Source organism: Natator depressus, chromosome 2 (genome assembly GCF_965152275.1).
Source record: "Natator depressus isolate rNatDep1 chromosome 2, rNatDep2.hap1, whole genome shotgun sequence".
Classification (NCBI taxonomy): domain Eukaryota; kingdom Metazoa; phylum Chordata; order Testudines; family Cheloniidae; genus Natator; species Natator depressus.
Genome location: NC_134235.1, coordinates 229,817,892 through 229,838,261, shown reverse-complemented (window position 1 = coordinate 229,838,261; position 20,370 = coordinate 229,817,892). Strand labels below are relative to the sequence as shown.

The window sequence follows — 20,370 nt, the reverse complement described above, 5'->3', positions numbered from 1 at the left end:
GGACCCATGGAAAAGAAGCCCTTGAGGAATTCCACCATGATTTCAACAATTTCTATCCCACCATCAACCTCAGCCTAGACCAGTCCACACAAGAGATCCACTTCCGAGACACTACGGTGCTAATAAGTGATGGTCACATAAACACCACCCTATACCGGAAACCTACTGACCGCTGTGCCTACCTGCATGCCTCCAGCTTTCATCCAGACCACACCACGTGATCCATTGTCTACAGCCAAGCTCTACGATACAACTGCATTTGCTCCAACCCCTCAGACAGAGACAAACACCTACAAGATCTCTATCAAGCACTCTTATAACTACAATACCCACCTGCTGAAGTGAAGAAACAGATTGACAGAGCCAGAAGAGCATCCAGAAGTCACCTACTACAGGACAGGCCCAACGAAGAAAATAACAGAATGCCACTAGCCATCACCTTCAGCCCCCAACTAAAACCTCTCCAACGCATCATCAAAGATCTACAACCTATCCTGAAGGACGACCCATCACTCTCACAGATCTTGGGAGACGGGACAGTCCTTGCTTACAGACAGCCCCCCAACCTGAAGCAAATACTCGCCAGCAACCACACACCACACAACAGAACCACTAACCCAGGAACCTATCCTTGCAACAAAGCCCGTTGCCAACTGTGCCCACATATTTATTCAGGGGACACCATCATAGGGCCTAATCACATCAGCCACACTATCAGAGGCTCGTTCACCTGCACATCTACCAATGTGATATATGCCATCATGTGCCAGCAATGCCCCTCTGCCATGTACATTGGCCAAACTGGACAGTCTCTACGTAAAAGAATAAATGGACACAAATCAGACGTCAAGAATTATAACATTCAAAAACCAGTCGGAGAACACTTCAATCTCTTTGGTCACTCGATTACAGACCTAAAAGTGGCAATTCTTCAACAAAAAAACTTCAAAAACAGATTCCAACGAGAGACTGCTGAATTGGAATTAATTTGCAAACTGGATACAATTAACTTAGGCTTGAATAAAGACTGGGAGTGGATGGGTCATTACAAAAAGTAAAACTATTTCCCCATGTTTATTCCACCCCTTCTCCCCCCCACCCACTGTTCCTCAGAAGTTCTTGTCAACTGCTGGAAATGGCCCACCTTGATTATCACTACAAAAGGTTTTTTCTCTCCCCCCACCCCACCCCACCCCACCCCCGCTCTCCTGCTGGTAATAGCTCACCTTACCTGATCACTCTCGTTACAGTGTGTATGGTAACACCCATTGTTTCATGTTCTCTGTGTATATAAATCTCCCCACTGTATTTTCCACTGAATGCATCCGATGAAGTGAGCTGTAGCTCACGAAAGCTTATGCTCAGATAAATTTGTTAGTCTCTAAGGTGCCACAAGTACTCCTTTTCTTTTTGCGGAAACAGACTAACATGGCTGCTACTCTGAAACCTTGCATCATTTAGTTATCATTTCAATTTCCCGTTTTGAATCGTGTGATTTCTATTCTGTATTTCACTCATTGATGGAGCAGTGACTTTGCCAAAGCTACCTCCCATCACACCTGGCTTACATCTTCACATCTGTCCCCAGCCCCGTCACACTACCCTCACCATGTTTCTTTGACCCATCGGCTGACAGACCTTCACCTGCCTGCTCTCTCCCCAGCTCAGACAACACATACCAATAACTAGAGCTGGCCAAAAAAGGAAATACGTTTGACAAAAAGTTTGACATTTCAAAGTCATTTTCCCTCTGAAGTGACTTTTTGTCTTAGTTCATCCCCTGCCTTGGTCTTTGGAGAGAGGGCAGCTCACAAATAATGGGATCCCCAAGTGGGGATTTCTCATTTCTCCCACATGTGGAAAACACAACTTGTGTGATTTTGTCCAAGTCCTCTGACCTTGAGTCTCTTTTTACCATTCTCCTCAGAGGGATGGGATCCCACCAGGGAACAGACAAACCTCCACCAATGAGGCAAGGACTTCTCTATCCAGTCCCCACAAGACCCGTGAACCTGATCCAGTCCCCACATGGACCCGTGAACCTGACCTCAAGACCCTGAAGGGGATCATTGTCCAGTGGTTAAGGTGTTAGTAAAGAACCCAGGAGTCCTGGCTCTGAGTATCACAGACCACCCACTAGGTCTCAGACAAGTCACTTAACCTCTCAGTGCCTCACTTATATCCTTTACCTCACAGGGGTGCTGTGAGGATAAATACATTAAAAGATTGTGAGGGGCCCAGAAACTACAGCGATATAGGCCTTATAAGTTCCTTAGATTGACAGAAGCCAGCAGCCCAGACAAAGATACTGTCTCTAAATCCAACATCTCATCTGCATACCTGGGTATCAACTTCCTAGCCACCAGATGTGTAGCAGAGCCCTCCCCCCACCCCACTTCACCCCACCCCACCCCCAAACCATCTGCTTCTGGTTCTAAAGCACCAGTACAACATAGTCCTGTTACATAGTACCTCGGTGACCGCTACACATTCTGGAACATCTTTGGAGCCCAATTCTCTGTTGCCCTGTGTTTTGTATATTCATTTACACTAGTATAAAGCAAGAGTACAATGCCAACATTCTGACTCAACAGCATTTTACACCTTCTTTACACTGATGTAAATGATTTCACAAAGTGAAGGACAACAGGGAATCAAGTCCTTGGTATCTAGGAAATTCAGAAGGATGCTTCTAGTACATACACCAAATAAATGAGCAAGCACTCTCTGAAGAATCATACTCATGTGCCAGGAACTTAAAAGCTTTCATCATCAAAAGTTTCTCCCACAGTATTAGAAGATTCCTTCCACTGAAAATAGACTGATCCAATTTCCACTTAATCACACTGCATTACAAACACCCTCAAAACAGTATGAAAAGCAAAAAATGTTGAAAGAGCAGCTGCCTAGCTTTAAAAAAGAGAAAAGAAGAGAGTTTCCTTCCTTTCTCTTAGAATAGTCAGTGGAATGAATTAGTACTGAGGAGATTTATGTTCATCTTCAGAGATCATATACCTGTTACTAGTGTTTGACTCTTTATCGTGTGTTTAATTATAAAGGTTTTAGTGCAGTGTTTTAGTAAGGGATATTATATAATAACTGTGGGAAAATGCCACACCAAAATATCATAGTAATTAGAATAACTTGCAGATCACAACGTTAACAAACGTTCAATGTTGAATCCTCAAGCTCATTAAAGTTTCAAACAAGCCAAACTATACTAAAAAGCACAGCCTCATTTTGCAGCCAATTACCTTATGAAAAAACATACCACTGCAAAGCCTTAATTTCTACTACCAAATACAGAGATATCCTTACAAGCTACAGATTGCCGGCCCAGCACTTTCAGCCAGTACTCATGGTCTTCTTGGATCTGTGCCCCCGGTGAAGTGCATGACATCAGCTATGTGTGCTCTAATTTTAACCTGCTAATTTCAGGTTAGGAATCCAATTGCTTAACATCCGTTTTTTAAAGAAAGTGACATGTTTATTATGCCAACAGTATTACTCACAAACAATTAAAACCTGTATTAACTGTGTCTATAATACCTTAATCTTTTCAGTGATGTACAAACTACTTCATTTTCACACGAGCCTTGTATGGTAGGGAAATATTACTATATTTATTTTACAGACAGAGATACAGGTCACAGATGCACTAAATCCCTTCCTCAAGTCCATGCAAGGAGCTGGAGGCATAGCCAGGATATAACTCAGGAACTCCTGACTTAACCCACTAGAACATGCTGCCTTTTTTGGTAAGAGCACAGTCTATACAAGTAAGACGGATCATCATAAAACAGGAACAGAGCAATAGATTCATTTAATCCTTTGGGCCATTTATGGCCAAATTCAGACCTATTGTAAGCAAGTGAAACTCCACCAAAGTCAATAGTTACACTGACTTAGCGTCTAATTCATCAATCAAGGAGATTTTTATCTAAGATTCAAAATAAGTCACCACCTCTCAGACTCATTTTTACCCTCTTCATGTAAAACATCTTAAAGTGCTTATGTTCAGCCATAAATTATATAGTATTAGGCAGACATTCATTCATCATTATGAATTCATCGTCCATATTTAGATAAGTACATTTAGTTCATACCTTTGTGCAAATCTACATCTATCCTGTAAAATACATTCAGAAGTGCTTGTTGTATTTGCTTAAATGAAGGTTTGGGGATTGTTCAGCCCTCGACAGCCTACCTCAATCCAAATCAAAAGATCTTCCATATTTCAGGTACCAAAGGGGTGAGTTTGGCCAGGAATACGAAAATCTGGCTTACTAGTTTAGTATTTTATATGTGATGTAGGTGTTGGTGGATCAAGATTCCTGAGCGGAATTTAGTTCCTTAACCTTACTAGATCGCCCTGACCACATGCAAACAATAACAAACTGCCTAGGTGCATGTGATTGCTCACACCATTCAGTTAGCTCCTAACTCTGCCCAACACAACTTTCACCACTCAGGTACATCATGCAGATTTGTACCATTTTTCTGGACCACTTTCGGGTCCTTAAAAACCACATACAAGCCAACAAATGGGGTTGCAGGGTAGCCGGTCCTGTAAAGTATTCATTTCAATGGGGCACTGCATAGACACAGGAGGAGTCCGTCCTGTAAAGGAACTTGCAGGATTGCAGCCAAACTCACTTGCCCATGATAAAGCAGAGGCTTTTGCAAGCATTGGAAATTTCTCACAAAAATATTTAGCTAAATATTTTCTTCTACCTGCTGTGAAGAAACTGGTTCACCTGCTGAAAGATCTGTGATGAGTCATCCATATTAGAGCTGCAGCAGTCTCACCTGGGAGACTTTATAGACGCCTTAGGGAAGCAGAGCTTTACTTCCTGTTGAGGAAAAGAGCTTATCCCTTGTGTAGATTTTGTTTTTAATTGGTAGAAGGGAGGGTTATCCCCAACACCAGGGGTAGCCAACCTGTGTCTCCGGAGCCACATGCAGCTCTTCAAAGGTTAATATGGAGCTCCTTACCTAGGCACCGTTTCTGGGGCTGTAGCTAGATGCTAACTTTCCGATGTGCTGGGGGGTGCTCACTGCTCAATCCCCTGCTCTGCCCCCACTCCTCCCCTTCCCCCTCCCCAAAGCCTCCTGTGCATGTGAAACAGCTGATTGCAGTGGGAGGGGGGAGTAGGCAGATTGGTGGGGGCTGCCGGCAGGCAGGAGGTGCTGGGGAGCAGATGCGGGGGGCTGCTGACATGTTACTGTGGCTCTTTGGCAATGTACACTGGTAAACTCTGGCTCCTTCTCAGGCTCAGGTTGGTCACCCCCGCCCAACACATATTTTTTTTCTAAAAAAGGTAGGATGCATGAGAGAGAAAAAATAAGATGATTTAAGAATTTAAGCCTAACCACTCTAAGAGTGGGGGTAAAACTGCAAAACCTTTGTCTGCAACAGTAGGCTGTGCTGTGTGGTAAGCAAGCTGTTGCACAATTACTACAATGATTAAGAGCTATAAGGGGATGGAAAAGAGGCCAGAAAACAAGAGTGTAGCTAGAGGTGGTTACTTGTAAGTTCAGCAGTACACAGGACTCAGAGCAATTAGGGACTGTAAATGCAGAACAAGCATTTGAATGTGATTGGACTTATTTTAGATCAAGGAATTTGTAACTAAGGTACTCTACTCCTTAGTGCACTAGAGTAGTACATCATTCTAAGTGGTTTCCGCTTAGAAAGAAGTACATTTGTTTTCAGCCTTTTCTACATGCAAGATAGTTGAAAAGTCCAACTTTATTCTGTGAGAAGTTTCAAGTGAAATGATTTTGTTCAAACATTTCCATGGAAAGTTTTGATTTCTTCAACAGAAGAAAAATTCAAAACAAGATTGTTTCAAATTGAAGTTATTTTTTCATTTTATTTTGGGTTTTCAGAACTGAACATTTCAATTTGAAACAAGACAAATTTGTTTTCAACTTTTTTGATTGAAAATTATCAAATCAAACTTTTCACAACATTTTGATTTTGGCAAAGCTCCATTTTTTATTTTAAAAAAGTGGACAAAAAATTTATCAGTTCTAACCCACGCTCCTGTCACCATTCAGATTCTTCCTCACTTCCTGCTTGAAGACCAGTTTCTTTTCCCCTCTTCCCATCCCTAGTGGATTGCTGGCGTTGGTAACCAGCAGAAAGGAGAGGTGGGTTGTGTCAGGAGGACAAGGTAGAGGAAGAGAAGTTCCTAACAGGGAGGAGGAAAACAAAACTGGTAATGGTTCTTCCTAGCAGCAGTCAGAAACCTTCCTCTCTTCTACACACAGTGCAGCTCAACAATAAAATTGAGAAAGAGATTTCTCATGAGTAGAGCTAGGCAAATAATGGATTTTTCAGTTTGCTAGCAATTCCAAAAATAGTCCTCCCCCCAGTGAAAAAATTTAATTTTGGGTCAAACTGACAAATGGAAGTTTTCAACATGTTCAGTGAATCAAAAAGTCAGAAACAAAAGTTTAAGTCAGGTTGAACTAAATATTTCATTTCATCCAACTTGAAGGTTTTCATTTCAACTTCAGGCATTTTACCAAAAGCAGAGGACAAGATTCACAAAATGAGTGGAGGAGCAAGTGCCCTTATAACTTTTAGCCCAGTCATTAGGGCACTCACCTAGGATGTAGGAGACCTGTTTTTTATTCCCTCCCAGGCTCTCCCTAATGTGGAGGAGGGATTTGAATTTGTGTCTCCTACATTACAAGAAAGTGTCTAGCCACCAAGCGTATGCCTGTCTTAGTCCATTCTGTTGAAGCTGTTCCACTTTGTATAATGAATTGAATTAATAACTGAAGCAGGAATCTGCGCTTGGGTCTGCCATATCCTGGATAAGTACCCTAACCATCAGGCTAGAGAGTATCTCTCCTAGGTACAGAGACATTGAAAAAAACCACAGCAGTGAGTCACAGTGTCCTGGTCAACTGACTTGGGCTCTTGGGGCTTGTGCTACAGGACTAAAAACAGCAGTATGGACATTGCCACTCAAGCTGGAGCCAAGGCTCTGAGACCCACCCCGTTCACCGGATTTCAGAGCCCAGGCTTTAGCCTTAGCAAGAACATCTACACTGCTATTTTTAGCCCTGTAGCATGGGCCCCAGTCAGTTGACCTAGGCTGTGAAACTTGATTCTGGGGGAGGAAGAGAAGTTACAGTGTAAATGTAGCTTCTCTCTCCCCCATCCATCTCTCTCTCTCTCCATCCCATCCTGCCCTGCCCCCAAATGACTATTACAAGGAATAGTCACTTGGCCAGAGAAACTGTATAGGAATGACTATAGCCTGCTGGTTGGGGCACTCCCCTGGGATGTGGCATACTGCTCCAATGACTATTTAAAGATTTATACAAAGTGGAGTAGCTTCAACGGGAGAGACTGAGAAAGACTATCCCATACCCCCAGGGCTACAGCAATTAGCTGGGAAGAGGGATGGGAGACTCACATTCAAATCCCTTCTCCATATCAGGCAAAGATGGGAATTGAACTTGTGCCTGCCACATCCCAGGTGAGTGCCCCAACTGCTATGCTAAAAGTTATGACACCAATTCCCTTATCTAGAGCTACTCATGGGGATTAGACAGTGTCCTAAGTATTAAGACCATCACTGTTACATTGTGCATCTTAACTATTTTATTTACTAGGCCTCTGCAGCATGTAGTTCCCATCTCTGTCTTATTTTAACTCCACAGTTCTAGTAAGCCAGTAACAGAGGTTGCAACAGTGCTAACAGAGCTTTTTAACCTACTTGAGAGATGTAAAATAATTCTAAAATAGATTGTGTGTGAGGTGTGTGGCATTTACAGAATATGTCACCATAGCGCAGTGTAGTAAAAGGTTTATTGGCATTCATTTGTGATGACCTCCCTTTTGCATCCATCCCAGACTTATACCACACCATCATATGTACATGTAAAGCATATACAGCTACGTAGGATGATTACATATTTCTGAAATATTTTACTGGTATTAATACAGTAGATAACACAAGCTGGTTAGCTACCCACATTTTTAGTTATTTTTGATTCAGTACGCCGAAAAGAGAACATATGAAAGAAGACATCCTACTAGTACATATAGGGATCAACTACTATTTACAGAACTAGCTGGGAATAATTTTAGCTTTGCTATCTTGGTCCAAGTGATCAAGACACAAATGTCAACAGCGTGTTAGTAAAACTTGGCTTGTCAGCACATACTATCAGTCTGATATTCACCCAGGCTGACAGAACAGCATAGCTGAACCCAGGTCACAATCACAGTGATAAGATGATAATAATATGAATGGTAATTGTAGACCATCTGGCAACCAAGTGTATTTTGTGCATTGGAAGCTAATCTCCTTATTACTATAAATATTCTGTTTTCTATCCTTGTTTTACAAAGCTGACACAAAATACTGCTTCAAGATTAGAGGGTCATATTTAGCATTTTGGATTTCCACAGACAAGAAATTATTAGTTAGAATTATGTATAATGGAGAATTGTTGAAGAATGATGTCATCAAGGATTTTCTGTCAGGTCGGAAGGTTTGATTTAAGAGGCTTTCATGTCTGCCTTAATTTCCAGCACCGCTGTTTGTTGACATTCTGTCTCCTTCAAAATCAGTGCCAGTAATTGATTTAAACTTGTTTTCCCAACTTAGTGGTTATCTTGATATTTTCAGTAGTTATACTTTATTGTAACAATGAGTTACAAACTTTTGCGTCTGCATGAGAATTTTTGACACCAGTGTCACTCTATAAAACAGAAAGAGTATATTTCCTTTTCACAGTGCTTCTTATAAGCAGAGGAGCACAGAATGGTTTGCCAAACATTTAAACAGTGACAAACATGGTCCTTCTATCTCCTAGATTTTAGGAGTCTTTTTGTCAAAGAGGTCAAGTCTCAGTTGAACAGGAATGCACTTTGTCTAATGCTTACCTATATAAAATTAAATACACACGAGCAGAGGACAAATAAAAACGAAGAGATGTCAAAAGTATCAATAAAAGAACCTTGTAATCAGCTCCGCTTATAGTCTACCCATATAAGCTACACAAGCCTCTTAGTCAAGAAGATATGAAAAGAGACAAAGAATTAGCAAGACTTCCAGCAAGTTAGAGCTAGATGTGAGCATATAAAGAGGACACAACCTTTAAAAAGGGAATTTGGAAAAGCTCTCTAGGTTATATTCATGCTTTGTAAAGGCTTCAACTGTGAAATATATATTTCTTTCGAAAGATGCTAGACTGACCTCCTAAACTGACCATTCTGGACATGAAAGGATTCTGCATAACTAAGTGGAGTATAAACGCTTCTGTTGTGTGCTATATTAGAAAAAGAGAAATCAATGTAAACAATTTAAAGGACCAAACATCACAGTGCTTCTCCCAGCTAAAGGGCTTCTCCCAGCTAAAGATAAGCTTTAAGGCCGGGCTGTAAAGTGGCAGAAAAGATGTCATTCCTCGGCTCCAGAACTCTTCCTAGAGGCCCTTCCTGACTCTTACTACCAGACTCAGGCCCCCAACTCCCTACAGTACATCCCTCTTACCATGTGCTGCGGAAGAATTGATTAATTCCCCATAGATGGTGTAGCCTGACTACTCTGCAAATCCCTGCACTCCTAGACAGATACATACACATACATTAATTAGTTTGGCCAAGATTTTCAAGAGTGACTAGTGATTTTGGGTGTCAATTTTTGATTGCCCAACTTGAGACACCTTAAAAGGATCTTGAGTCCTCAGTACTTTTAGAAAATCAGGCCCCTTCAAGGTGTCTCTAGCTGGTTTTCCAAAATTACCAATCACTTTCTAAAAATGTTAGTATAAAATTTATAAGTGTGTCCAAGTTACTTAGGTGCCTAAGTTACATTGACTATCAATGAGACTTAGGTTTCTAAGTGCTTAAATTACTTTGGAAAATCCCTCAGCCATTTTTTAAAATGTAGGTCTATATGTATGCACATGATTGCCACTTAGAGCTTCAGATGGCTATAGGGACTTACTATATGTGTGGCAAAGAATAGGATTTTGATCTGTTCCCCCACTACAATTCAGTTTTCATTAATACCGAGACAGATTTTTCTAAGACCTTAGCAGAAGCACTATTGCTGTTTTTCAACATACATTTTCACAGGAGTACCAGCTTTCACTAAAAATAAACCTGATCAGAGAACAGGGGATAGCAATGTGGGACATGAATTAGGATTCCTCTGCAAAGGAAATCCCCATGGGCCTTTGGAACAGTATTACAAGTGTGGAGTAGTTCTATCTGAAAGAAGATTAGAATCCTCAATCTCATTGACAACATAGGCTTCAGATCTAAGGCATGCATTGCTGCATATCTGGGGATTTCCCTGTAATTAAATCAAAAGAGCTTCTTAAAATAGTCTCTCTTGCTTAAAATTACTACTTGGCTGAATTCTGTCATCAGGGACAGCCTTGCACATGGGAACTTCTGTGTCCACAAATTGAGACTGTGGACTGAAGGAATAAAAAGTGGTAAAGATCAAGGGGCAGATCCTAAGTTGGTGTAAAATTGTCAATGCTGCATTGAAGTCAATAGAGCTATGACAACTTATCCGAAAGGATGTGCTGTCATGGGGGAGGGGAGGAAAAATAATAGGAGTTTGCCCCAAAGAACAGGTTCTTTCTAGTCTTCCTTCCAAATGTTCAAACCCAAAATAACCCTCACAAAGGTAACGTGCACTTCAACCCTGTCCACATTTTAATCCTCACATAAAACCACACTATTTCTGTGTTTCGGACTGAATTCCAACAGTCCAAGATTCCAGCAGTGACTCAAGCAGATTTGCTGGTTTTTAGTTTGTTTATTTATTTATTGTTCCTCTTCCCTCTATCTACTGTCCATCCTTAGTCTTGTGAGCTCCTTAGGGCAGGGACCATCCATTCGTAGATATCTGGAGAACATCATGGGTGCTATGCTAAACAGATAATAAATCATCCATATCATAGTAATGGGCCTTCTCTGATCCCACCAGTTGCTGTCCTTTCATGACCATAAAGCCAAAAGTTTTGAAAATTTTAGGAAGTAAATGCTTAAAATGATCCATTTATTAACTTTAAAGTCAAATCTATTCTCCCCCTTCCACTCCCAACTTAATATGGGTCATAATATCTTAGAGTAAGAAGATATCATTTTCACCATTTTACAATATTTTTAGGATTATACAACTAATATGTGAAGTCATGTACAGTTAGTATGCAATCCTCCATAAACCTTATCCTATGTCTCCTTCACTATTTGAAATATTGCAGACTGGATTGTAGAGTTTAGGGAATTAGAAAACTAGTTTAAAATGTGAGAAAGGAATTAAAATAAGGACTTGAGTCACCTATAAAGGGAAAATATTAATGGCCAAATTATTTTCTTTCATTTATTCAGGATTTGTTTTGACCTTTCTTTGAAAAATTTTAATAACAAACTTGATTCCTATTACATATTTAACAAACTAAGAAGCTACAGAAAATATTCCCTGGGAAATTGCTGTTTGTTCATATATATGAATTTTCCTCCATGGATGTATTTGCTTTCAGTAGTGCACTCCGAACTAAACACCATTCTACATGGCTTAATATGGGTTCAGTCCAATTCCTGCTGAAATTGGAATGATGACTCAGTGAATTCCACTGCCTTTATGGAAGGAATGACCAGGTTTGACTATACAGCAAAAAAAGCTAGTGTGCCCAGGGATATGTTTCTAATAATTAGAGATAAGTACTGAGGCCCAGATCATCAAAAAAAAGAAAATCAATGGGCATTAGGCACCTACATAATTTGAGGAACTGGGTCTGAAAGCCAGAAATAGAAGCATCAGAAAATAAAAAACACAGTACTTGGTCAGCTGAATTTGGTAGTCAATTTATTTTCTGTAAATGCTCCAGCACGTAGCATCATTCAAAATAAATGGTCAGCTGCTGATAATGGGCATTGAATTGCCAAAAGAATCATCTTTCAGATGTACTCTCCCAATAGTTCTTTAAAAAACAAACAAAAACAAAAAAATGAAAGAAAGAAAACTTGCAAGTACTGTACCAGACTCAATGAGGAAGCAGTCTGGACTTGTTACAGTAGCGGGAAAAAGAGTACTTGTGGCCTTACGATATTCAGGCCTAGTGTAAGATACTGATGAGTAATAGTCATGATCACTCCCCACTATGTTAGTGCATTACAACAGGATATTAACAAAAATGAGAGTTGTATTCAAGATACTATTTAGAACTGAAAAAAGAGACCATTAATGGATAGTCTACTGAATACCAAACTGTGTGGTTAACTTCCACCACAGCTGTTCAACCTCCCCGTTGGCCCACTAATCACCTGCAGTTGTAGAAGCAATGTACTAACATCCAGCTCCCTCTCCAGAGGCCAAATATGCACTTCTAGAGAGTGAAATACACGCACGGTGGGGAACACAGATGCAAGTTTCTTCACACCATTTAAATTCTGCAGTGGGGTTGCAAAGACCAGCTAAACATGAGGTTTCTGCACCACAGAAGGTGATTCCAGGTCAGTATATAATGGAGGTCTGGAAATTACACTGAGAGGGGACCACAAGATTCATGACAAATCCTATTGCTCCATCACTCTGTGCAGGAGTAGCAACTGCAGAGGGACTGAGTTCTAGCCCTTTCTGTGCCCACACTTTAGGTGGTGAACTCCATCCCTAAAACCTCATTACTCAGGCTTTAAAAGGAGGAGGAGAAGGCGGGGTGATGGTGGGAGAATTTCACTATATGGTGCATTTAGCCTCCTTAAAAAATCTATCCTTTTGACCAAATGTACGTTTTCCCAAATGGTAAAATAAAGCACTGCCATTGCCACTGTGTGATGAACAATCCCTTCTAAAAAAAATCTCAAAGCCGACAGAAAAGGCTACAAATATAAACAGGTTTCTAAGGAAATAAGAGGCCTAAGCTATGGTAGAACTATTTACGCAGTGATTATCTTAAAAGAGCTGGGATATTATCATGAGTATTTTGAGTTCTCTTTAGTTTCTCGGCTTCATTTTAATATTGGCCTACCTTGCTAGCCTTTGCAAGACAAGATATAGGACTATATTTTCTTCTAAATTCTTTTTCTGGGGCCTCACCTCAGGCAGTCTGGTTTCCAGTTCCTGGGGCAGAACGGTCGAGGACAGATGACAAGATGTTTTCAGTAGAGGGCTCTACCCTTGTAGCTCACTTCCTCTGGCAATGCAGAGGATAGAGGCCTTCATGGCCCAGAGTAATGGGTTACTCTGTAAACAGGCTTTTGGTTAAATTTCCAAAATGCCATTAAAGAAAGGTCTAGCAAAAAATAGCAACAACTATTGGACAGAAATAGTAGTCATTTGTCCACCCTATATTTGAGGTAATACTCATGTTCAACCAGGAGGGACAAATTCTACTCTTTTTTGCACCAATGTAGGTCTGAAACATTTATGCTGACTTTAGTGTTATTATTCCAGATCTACCTGGGTGTAACTAAGAGCAGAGTTTAGCCCTGTGTTTTTAATAATATGAGGTATACATATACTATTCGCAGCATTTCTCAAACTTCATTGCACTGTGACCCTCTTCTGACAACAAAAATTACTACACGACCCCAGAAAAGGGGACCCAAGCCCAAGCCCCGTCACCTGGGGAGGGTGAGCAAAGCTCGAGGGCTTCATCCCTGGGGGGGGAGGCGGGGGGGGGGGGACTGTAACCTGAGCCCCAGTGCCCAGGGCGGTGGAGCTCCAACTTTGGCTTCAGCCCTGGACCCCAGCAAATCTAACACCAGGCCTGGTGACCTCATTACCACAGTTCGAGAACCACTGCACTGCAAAGGCAAACTCCTTTTCTGTAAACCTAAAGAATACTCTTCCATCAAGAAAATTAATGTCTCACTTTGTCACACCATGCATACAATATCATACACCAGAGATAAGCAAGCAAGAAAGTATATAAAATGTTAGATGATGTTTAGAGTGGGCATGCACTAAATTATTGCTACTGCTCTCATGCCAGACAACGAATGGCAGCAGCATTAACGCATCCTTAACAGATGGTTCACAGACACATTTTGTTGGGCAGAATCAGTGCAACTTCTTCAAAAGAAAGAGACCAGCATATACGTGTTTTGTTAGCATATGGGCTTTAAATAGGAATTTGAAATTTAAAATATGTTGTGTCACTCAGTGACAGATGGAAAGGGGAAATAAAAACCTATTTTGAGAGGCAACTTATGGTGATTAATACTAATGTTGTAATGACTATGTTGAACTTTTCATTCAGTTTCTGATTTCATATTTTTAATTCATTTCTTCTTTTAAAAAAGTATTGTGGTTTGGACTGCCTAACTTTGCACCTAAGAATTATAGAAAATGTTTTGCAATATTAGAATAATTTATGTTTTTAAAAAACTACAAGGCTAATCGTTTGTTTTCCATAACCTGTAATAATGTATTTTTAGGGCTGTCAAGCAGTTAAACAAATTAATGGTGATTAATCACGCTATTAAATAATAATAGAATACCATTTATTTAAATATTTTTGATGTTTTCTACATTTTCAAATATATTGATTTCAATTACAACACAGAATACAAAGTGTACAGTGCTCACTTTATATTTATTTTTGTTACAAATATTTGCACTGTTAAAAACAAAAGAAATAGTATATTCAGTTCATCTAATACAAGTACTGTAGTTCAATCTCTATATCATGAAAGTTGAATTTACAAATGTAGAATTATGTACAAAAAATAACTGCATTCAAAAATAAAACAATGTAAAACTTCAGAGCCGACAAGTCCACTCAGTCTTACTTCTTGTTCAGCCAATCGCTCAGACAAACAAATTGGTATACCTTTGCAGGAGATAATGCCATCTGTTTCTTGTTTACAATGTCACTTGAAAGTGAGAATAGGCATTCACATGGCATTGTTGTAGCCGGCGTTGCAAGATATTTACAGGCCAGATGCACTAAAGATTCATATATCCCATCATGCTTCAACCACCATTCCAGAGGACACGCGTCCTTGCTGATGACGGGTTCTCCTCGATAACTATCCAAAGCAGTGCAGACTGACACATGTTCTTTTTCATCAACTAACTCAGACACCACCAGCAGAAGGTTGATTTTCTTTTTTGGTGGTTTGGGTTCTGTAGTTTCTGCATTGGAGTGTTGCTCTTTTAAGACTTCAGAAAGCATGCTCCATACCTCATCCCTCTCAGATTTTGGAAAGCACTTCAAATTCTTAAACCTTGGGTTGAGTGCTGTAGCTATCTTTAGAAATCTCACATTGGTACCTTCTTTGCGTTTTGTCAAATCGGCAGGGAAAGTGTTCTTAAAAACTGGGTCATCAACCGAGACAGCCATAACATGAAATATATGGCAGAATGTGGGTAAAACAGCAGGAGACATACAATTTTCCCCCAAAGAGTTCAGTCAGAAATTTAATTAATGCACTATTTTTTAACAAGCGTCATCACCATGGAAGCATGTCCTCTGGAATGGTGGTGAAGAATGAAGGGGCATACAAATGTTTAGCATAACTGACATGTAAATACCTTGCAATGCTGGCTACAAAAGTATCATGTGAACACCTGTTCTCACTTTCAGGTGACCTTGTAAACTAGAAGCGGGCAGCGTTATCTCCCGTAAATGTAAATAAACTGTTTGTCTTAGCAATTAGCTGAACAAGAAGTAGGAGTGAGTGGACTTGTACGCTCTGAAGTTTTACATTGTTTTGGTTTTGAGTGCAGTTATGTAACAAAAAAATCTACATTTGTAAATTGCACTTTCACGATAAAAAGACTGCACTACAGTATGAGGTGAATTGATTTTTTATCATTTTTACAGGGCAAATATTTGTAATAAAAATAATAATATAAACTGAGCACTGTACACTTTGTATTCTGTATTGTAATTGAAATCAATATATATGAAAAAGTAGAAAAACATCCAAAAATGTTTAATAAATTTCAATCGGTATTCTATTGTTTAACAGTGCAATTTAAACTGTGATTAATTTTTTTGAGTTAATCACGTGAGTTAACTGCAATTAATTGACAGCCCTTGTATTTTTCCAGCATTTTGTAGAATATCTTTGTATGTATATTTTAAAGTACAAGATCATCTTTCATCTGTCACTCCACAAATTGAAAACAGGAAATAAAATGTTTGACAGTGTAAATCAAACATATGTACTTCTCCCCACCCCAATCACATACAATATTTACCAGAAACATTTAACAATCTGTATTTCAGTTGTGTTTTAACTATAAAAAAAACATACATAGTAGTTTAATCACCTTTAATATTAACCTTTCAACACAATAGAATCTGTTTTAAACATGCTAACAACATGGCCCATTTCAGTATCTTCAAATGAGGGGGAAAAAAAAAAGATGAATATAGAACTCCAAAAACATAGTTGTATAACAGCTGCACAGAGGTGCATAAAATGGTTGCAATGGACTCTGAATCTAGTTAATCATTGTTATGTCAACATGCTAAATAGCACATTTATGGGGAGGCAGGGTGGGAAGGCTGCAGAGGTAAAAGAAATGTTTTGTATTGCTACCATAATGACCTCTATTTGTCGATTTGGGTGGCAAGTATTGCTCCAAAATTGAACTGGTATATTGCCTGGAGTGGAGAGTGCTATGATATAGTGTGGGCCTATATCATAGAGATGTGTCTGTGGCAAGGCTGGGGCTGTACTCAGTCTAGCAGATGCGTTTTTTGGTAGGATGAAGAGAAGTTTTAAGGGATCATGTGGATAGAATCCTGGCATGAAACAGAGTTACTTTAAAGCTCTGCTGCCTCAGGGCCTGATTCTGCTCCTGTTGAAATCAATGGCAAACCTCCTATTGACTTCTATGGCACAGTATTAAGCTCTAAGTAAAGATCTTAGTTCTTAGATGGATGGTGCTGAAGGGTCAGCCAACAGCCAGATAGCACTTGTTTAGGGATGAATAAACTTTTATGGATTATATATTCCCCCTCCGCCCCAACAAGAGAGAGCTCTATGCTGTGCACTGCTGCATGTACAGTCATCTCCATTCATCCATACCTACAAGTTCATGGAGTGTACAAACAACGAATGTCAGTGACACACCAGCACTTTACTGGCACATGAGCTCCTCTTGTGCTGTGCTGGCCCAAGCTCTGAAGAAGTTATAAAAGAGCAGCCAAGTTGATTTTTGCCCTTCTGAGAAATTCAGCAACAAGGAGCTTGCAGCTGGGCTCAACACTTGCTAATCCAATCAATGCAACATGTGAGAAGAGTTCAGAGTACAAGAGCATGATTTCACTGGAGAAGAGTCACTCTCTATTGGGCTGGAGTTTTCAGAGACATTTGCCCATATTCATCCTTGGTTTGACTCCAGTGGATATCATACTAAGCCTAGAAAACCGTAATTCACAAAAATGTTTGGCTGAATTGTGTTTGTTATCATTGCTGTCTGGCCACCCTACCTTGAGTGCTGGTAAAGCATATAATGTACCTCTTTGTTCTTGGCTACCTCCGCTCATCAGCTGATTCCCGAAGTAAAGGGGCACCAAATACACAAAAGAAGCTTTGCACCTCTATTTTACCCACAAAAAGGCTACCACCCACTTCAGAAAAAAAAAATAAGGACACAGTGGGGATCTCAAAGGAACTCCAGTGCTTTTCCTAGCAACAAAAGTTCCTATGGTCCCATCCAGGGGCTCCAGTCTTTACTCAGGCAAATCTCCTGCTGATATCAAAGTGGATATAGAACATCTTCGGACGTGGGCCTTTGTACATTTTTCTCAACTGTTCACAGCTCATTGGCTACCAGGGAATAACTTGTATATAACCCTTTAAACATCCCATGTATCAGCTTTTATGACGTGAAACAGCAGAGGTATAAGGGAGCATTATATTTTTATCTTTAGAAAAATATTAATGTTTTACCTGTAGCCATCTAAGGATCTAACTATATGCACTGTATTGTGACACAGGTTTATTCATCTGCATGTGCATTATCACCTTTGAGCACACCCCAGAGTGGATGGGTTTGAAAGACTATAAAATTGCAGTTTGCAGAATAAAAATAATGTTTTCTGGCTGGTTAAAATTATGTCTGGGATTGTGCTGGTTTTAATTATACACCATAGTAACTAATGACACATCAGCAAACATTTAACTACCAACTCTGCATTCCTCCTGCAGTTAGAAATAACTAACTACAACAGGCAACTTTTCCTGCTTTCTTCTACACACAGACACGCACCCTGCTTTCTGACCATGAAAATAACTCCCCCAGACTCAGGTGATTAGAGAAAACAGTGTTTTATACATTGTCACAAACAGTGATGCTTTTACCAGGCAACAGCTCCCTAGAGCATGGCAATAAAGAGCTCAGCCAAGGTCTGCCTCTAAAGGAAGTTTGATTTTGCTGTGTGTTTGATTGGGGGGCAGGGTTGTTCTAGAATTGGATGATCACGTTAGTTGAGAGACAAGTTCCTGGGTGCCCCCTCCCTACAAACAAACATTTGGAATTTGTGTCACCTTCCGAACACCACTCTGAGTACTAGTAACTACACAGAAAGGAGTTCTCCTCCTACCTGAATTCGGGGAGAAGGTTTGGCTGCAGCCCATAAAAAGCTGCTGACACAGTCACTAGCCATCCGGGTTTGTAATTCCCATGCTCACACTCCAGGTAGGGCGAGGACCATTTGATGTGGTTCTTATCTGCCGGGTAGCTGTCCTTCTTCTTCCAGCTGCTCTCCAAAGTTTTAGGGCCTGGCGTTAAGACCTTCCTGTGCAGATGTGGCCTCCACTTGCGCTTCAAGCTGTGGAACCACTCGGTTTCGATAGAGGCATTGGCTAAATGGTGAGCTATGGAGGACAAATCCTGCAGGAGGATCTGGGTCTCCTGCCGGCTGGCCTGGAGGAAAACCTGGGGAGCAGAGGACAAGGGCTCTACATTGAAAGTAATAGCTGCTCTGGATATGTTGGGGTTCCCTTCCAGGAGACTCCTGATCAAGGCTTGGTACCAGCCCATGTCCTCTTGCAAGTTCTGCTCCCGGGATTTATTGCTCTGGAGGATCATGCTCAAAAAGTTGGTAGCGTGGAGGAGCGTGTCCAGGGCACCGTGCAAAGAAGGGTGAGCGGTGAGGCGAGACTTCCCAGCCAGGCTGGCCAGTTCGTACCTCCGGGAGCAGTTGGCGCGCCCCAGTTCCCGGGAGTCCCCCGTGTAGAGGAAGGAGGCCACGTTTTGAGGCACCTCTTCGGTGAGCCTCTGCGCCAAGATGGTGCTCTCGGTAGATCTGCTCCAGGGAGCCGGGGGAGGATCCGGGCTCTTGATGTTGTTGTAAATAGGCTGTTTCCCTGTGATTGCTTTGTCTTTGTGGTGCACCGTCCGCCCTTGGCCTGATCCAGCCCCGACCCCCACTTGGGCAAAGAGCAGGAGAGAGAGAAGCAGGCGCCGAGCCATGTCCTCGGAGCGCGCAGGCACGGCTAGGTCCCTGTACTATGATTATCACAGCTCTCCCCACCCGCCCCCAGCCAAGGTGCAAAACAACGATCAGTGGCAGTGGCGTGCCTTGGCAAGGCAGCTGCAGCGGAAAAATTCAAGTCACCTGTGGCGATGCCCAGCGAGCGCGCCCTCTGCACGCTGCCCAGCGCTGGGAATTACGCTGCCCGGCTTCCGAGCAGGTTGCAGCCCCTCTCTGGCTCCGGGGAGAGGCTAGAGTTAGCCTGCTTACGTCTTCCTCCCCCCGCCGCCGCCACGGAGGTGTTCCAAGCCGCTGCACGCAGAGGCGGCCGCGCCCTCAGCCGAGCAGGTGGCAGGTCCCATCTCCCACTCCGGACCCACGCGCCTGGGCTCCGCATCCTGCCGGCATGGCGAGGGGCGCGCGGACGCTGCTGGGGAGGCGCGGGGCTGGGTCCTGTGGGACCGGCTTGTTCCTAGGGAGCGGGTGCCGGGCTAACTGAGCGCTCGTGTTTCCCAGCCGAGAGACCCACGCTCCGCCCTCTCCCGGCTGCGGGAGGCTGTTCACCAGGCTGCTCTGCCAGCGCCAACCCCTCATTACCGCTGGCCCCTTCCCAACCAGCCCTCGTAGGTGCCCGCCCGCTGCCCGGCTCCCCGTATGGCCGGGTCGCCTGTCAGTCACCCGGGAGCCACTGGCGGGCCGGGGGAGAGGCGCTGTCCTGTGCTGGGCAAGGAGGTGGCGGCGCGGCTCAGGACCGGGAGCCCGGTTCGTCGGCAGCCCCGCGGAGAGCGGGGACAGCGCCCTGCGGGGGGCGGCCGCGGCTCAGGCTGCAGCTGCGGGGCCGGCCTAGCAGAAGGCGGGAAGTTGAGGCGAGGGTGTCTCCAGCCCCCTGTTCCCCCCACACACACCCCCCCACAGGAGGGGCCCCGGGCTGTGTGGCAG

The 20,370-nt window shown here is 42.2% G+C and overlaps 1 protein-coding gene across 1 annotated transcript in view; it reads right to left on the bottom strand.

Moving 5' to 3' along the window:
• The window catches only part of GPR158 (G protein-coupled receptor 158), a 309,363-nt gene extending 289,394 nt beyond the window's left edge, over positions 1–19,969 (bottom strand). The window contains exon 1 of the mRNA XM_074946104.1: positions 18,559–19,969. Coding sequence (XP_074802205.1) covers positions 18,559–19,430 — 872 coding nt within the window. The 5' untranslated portion in view covers positions 19,431–19,969. The remainder of the gene's footprint in view (positions 1–18,558) is intronic.
• Between the last annotated feature and the right edge of the window lie 401 nt (positions 19,970–20,370).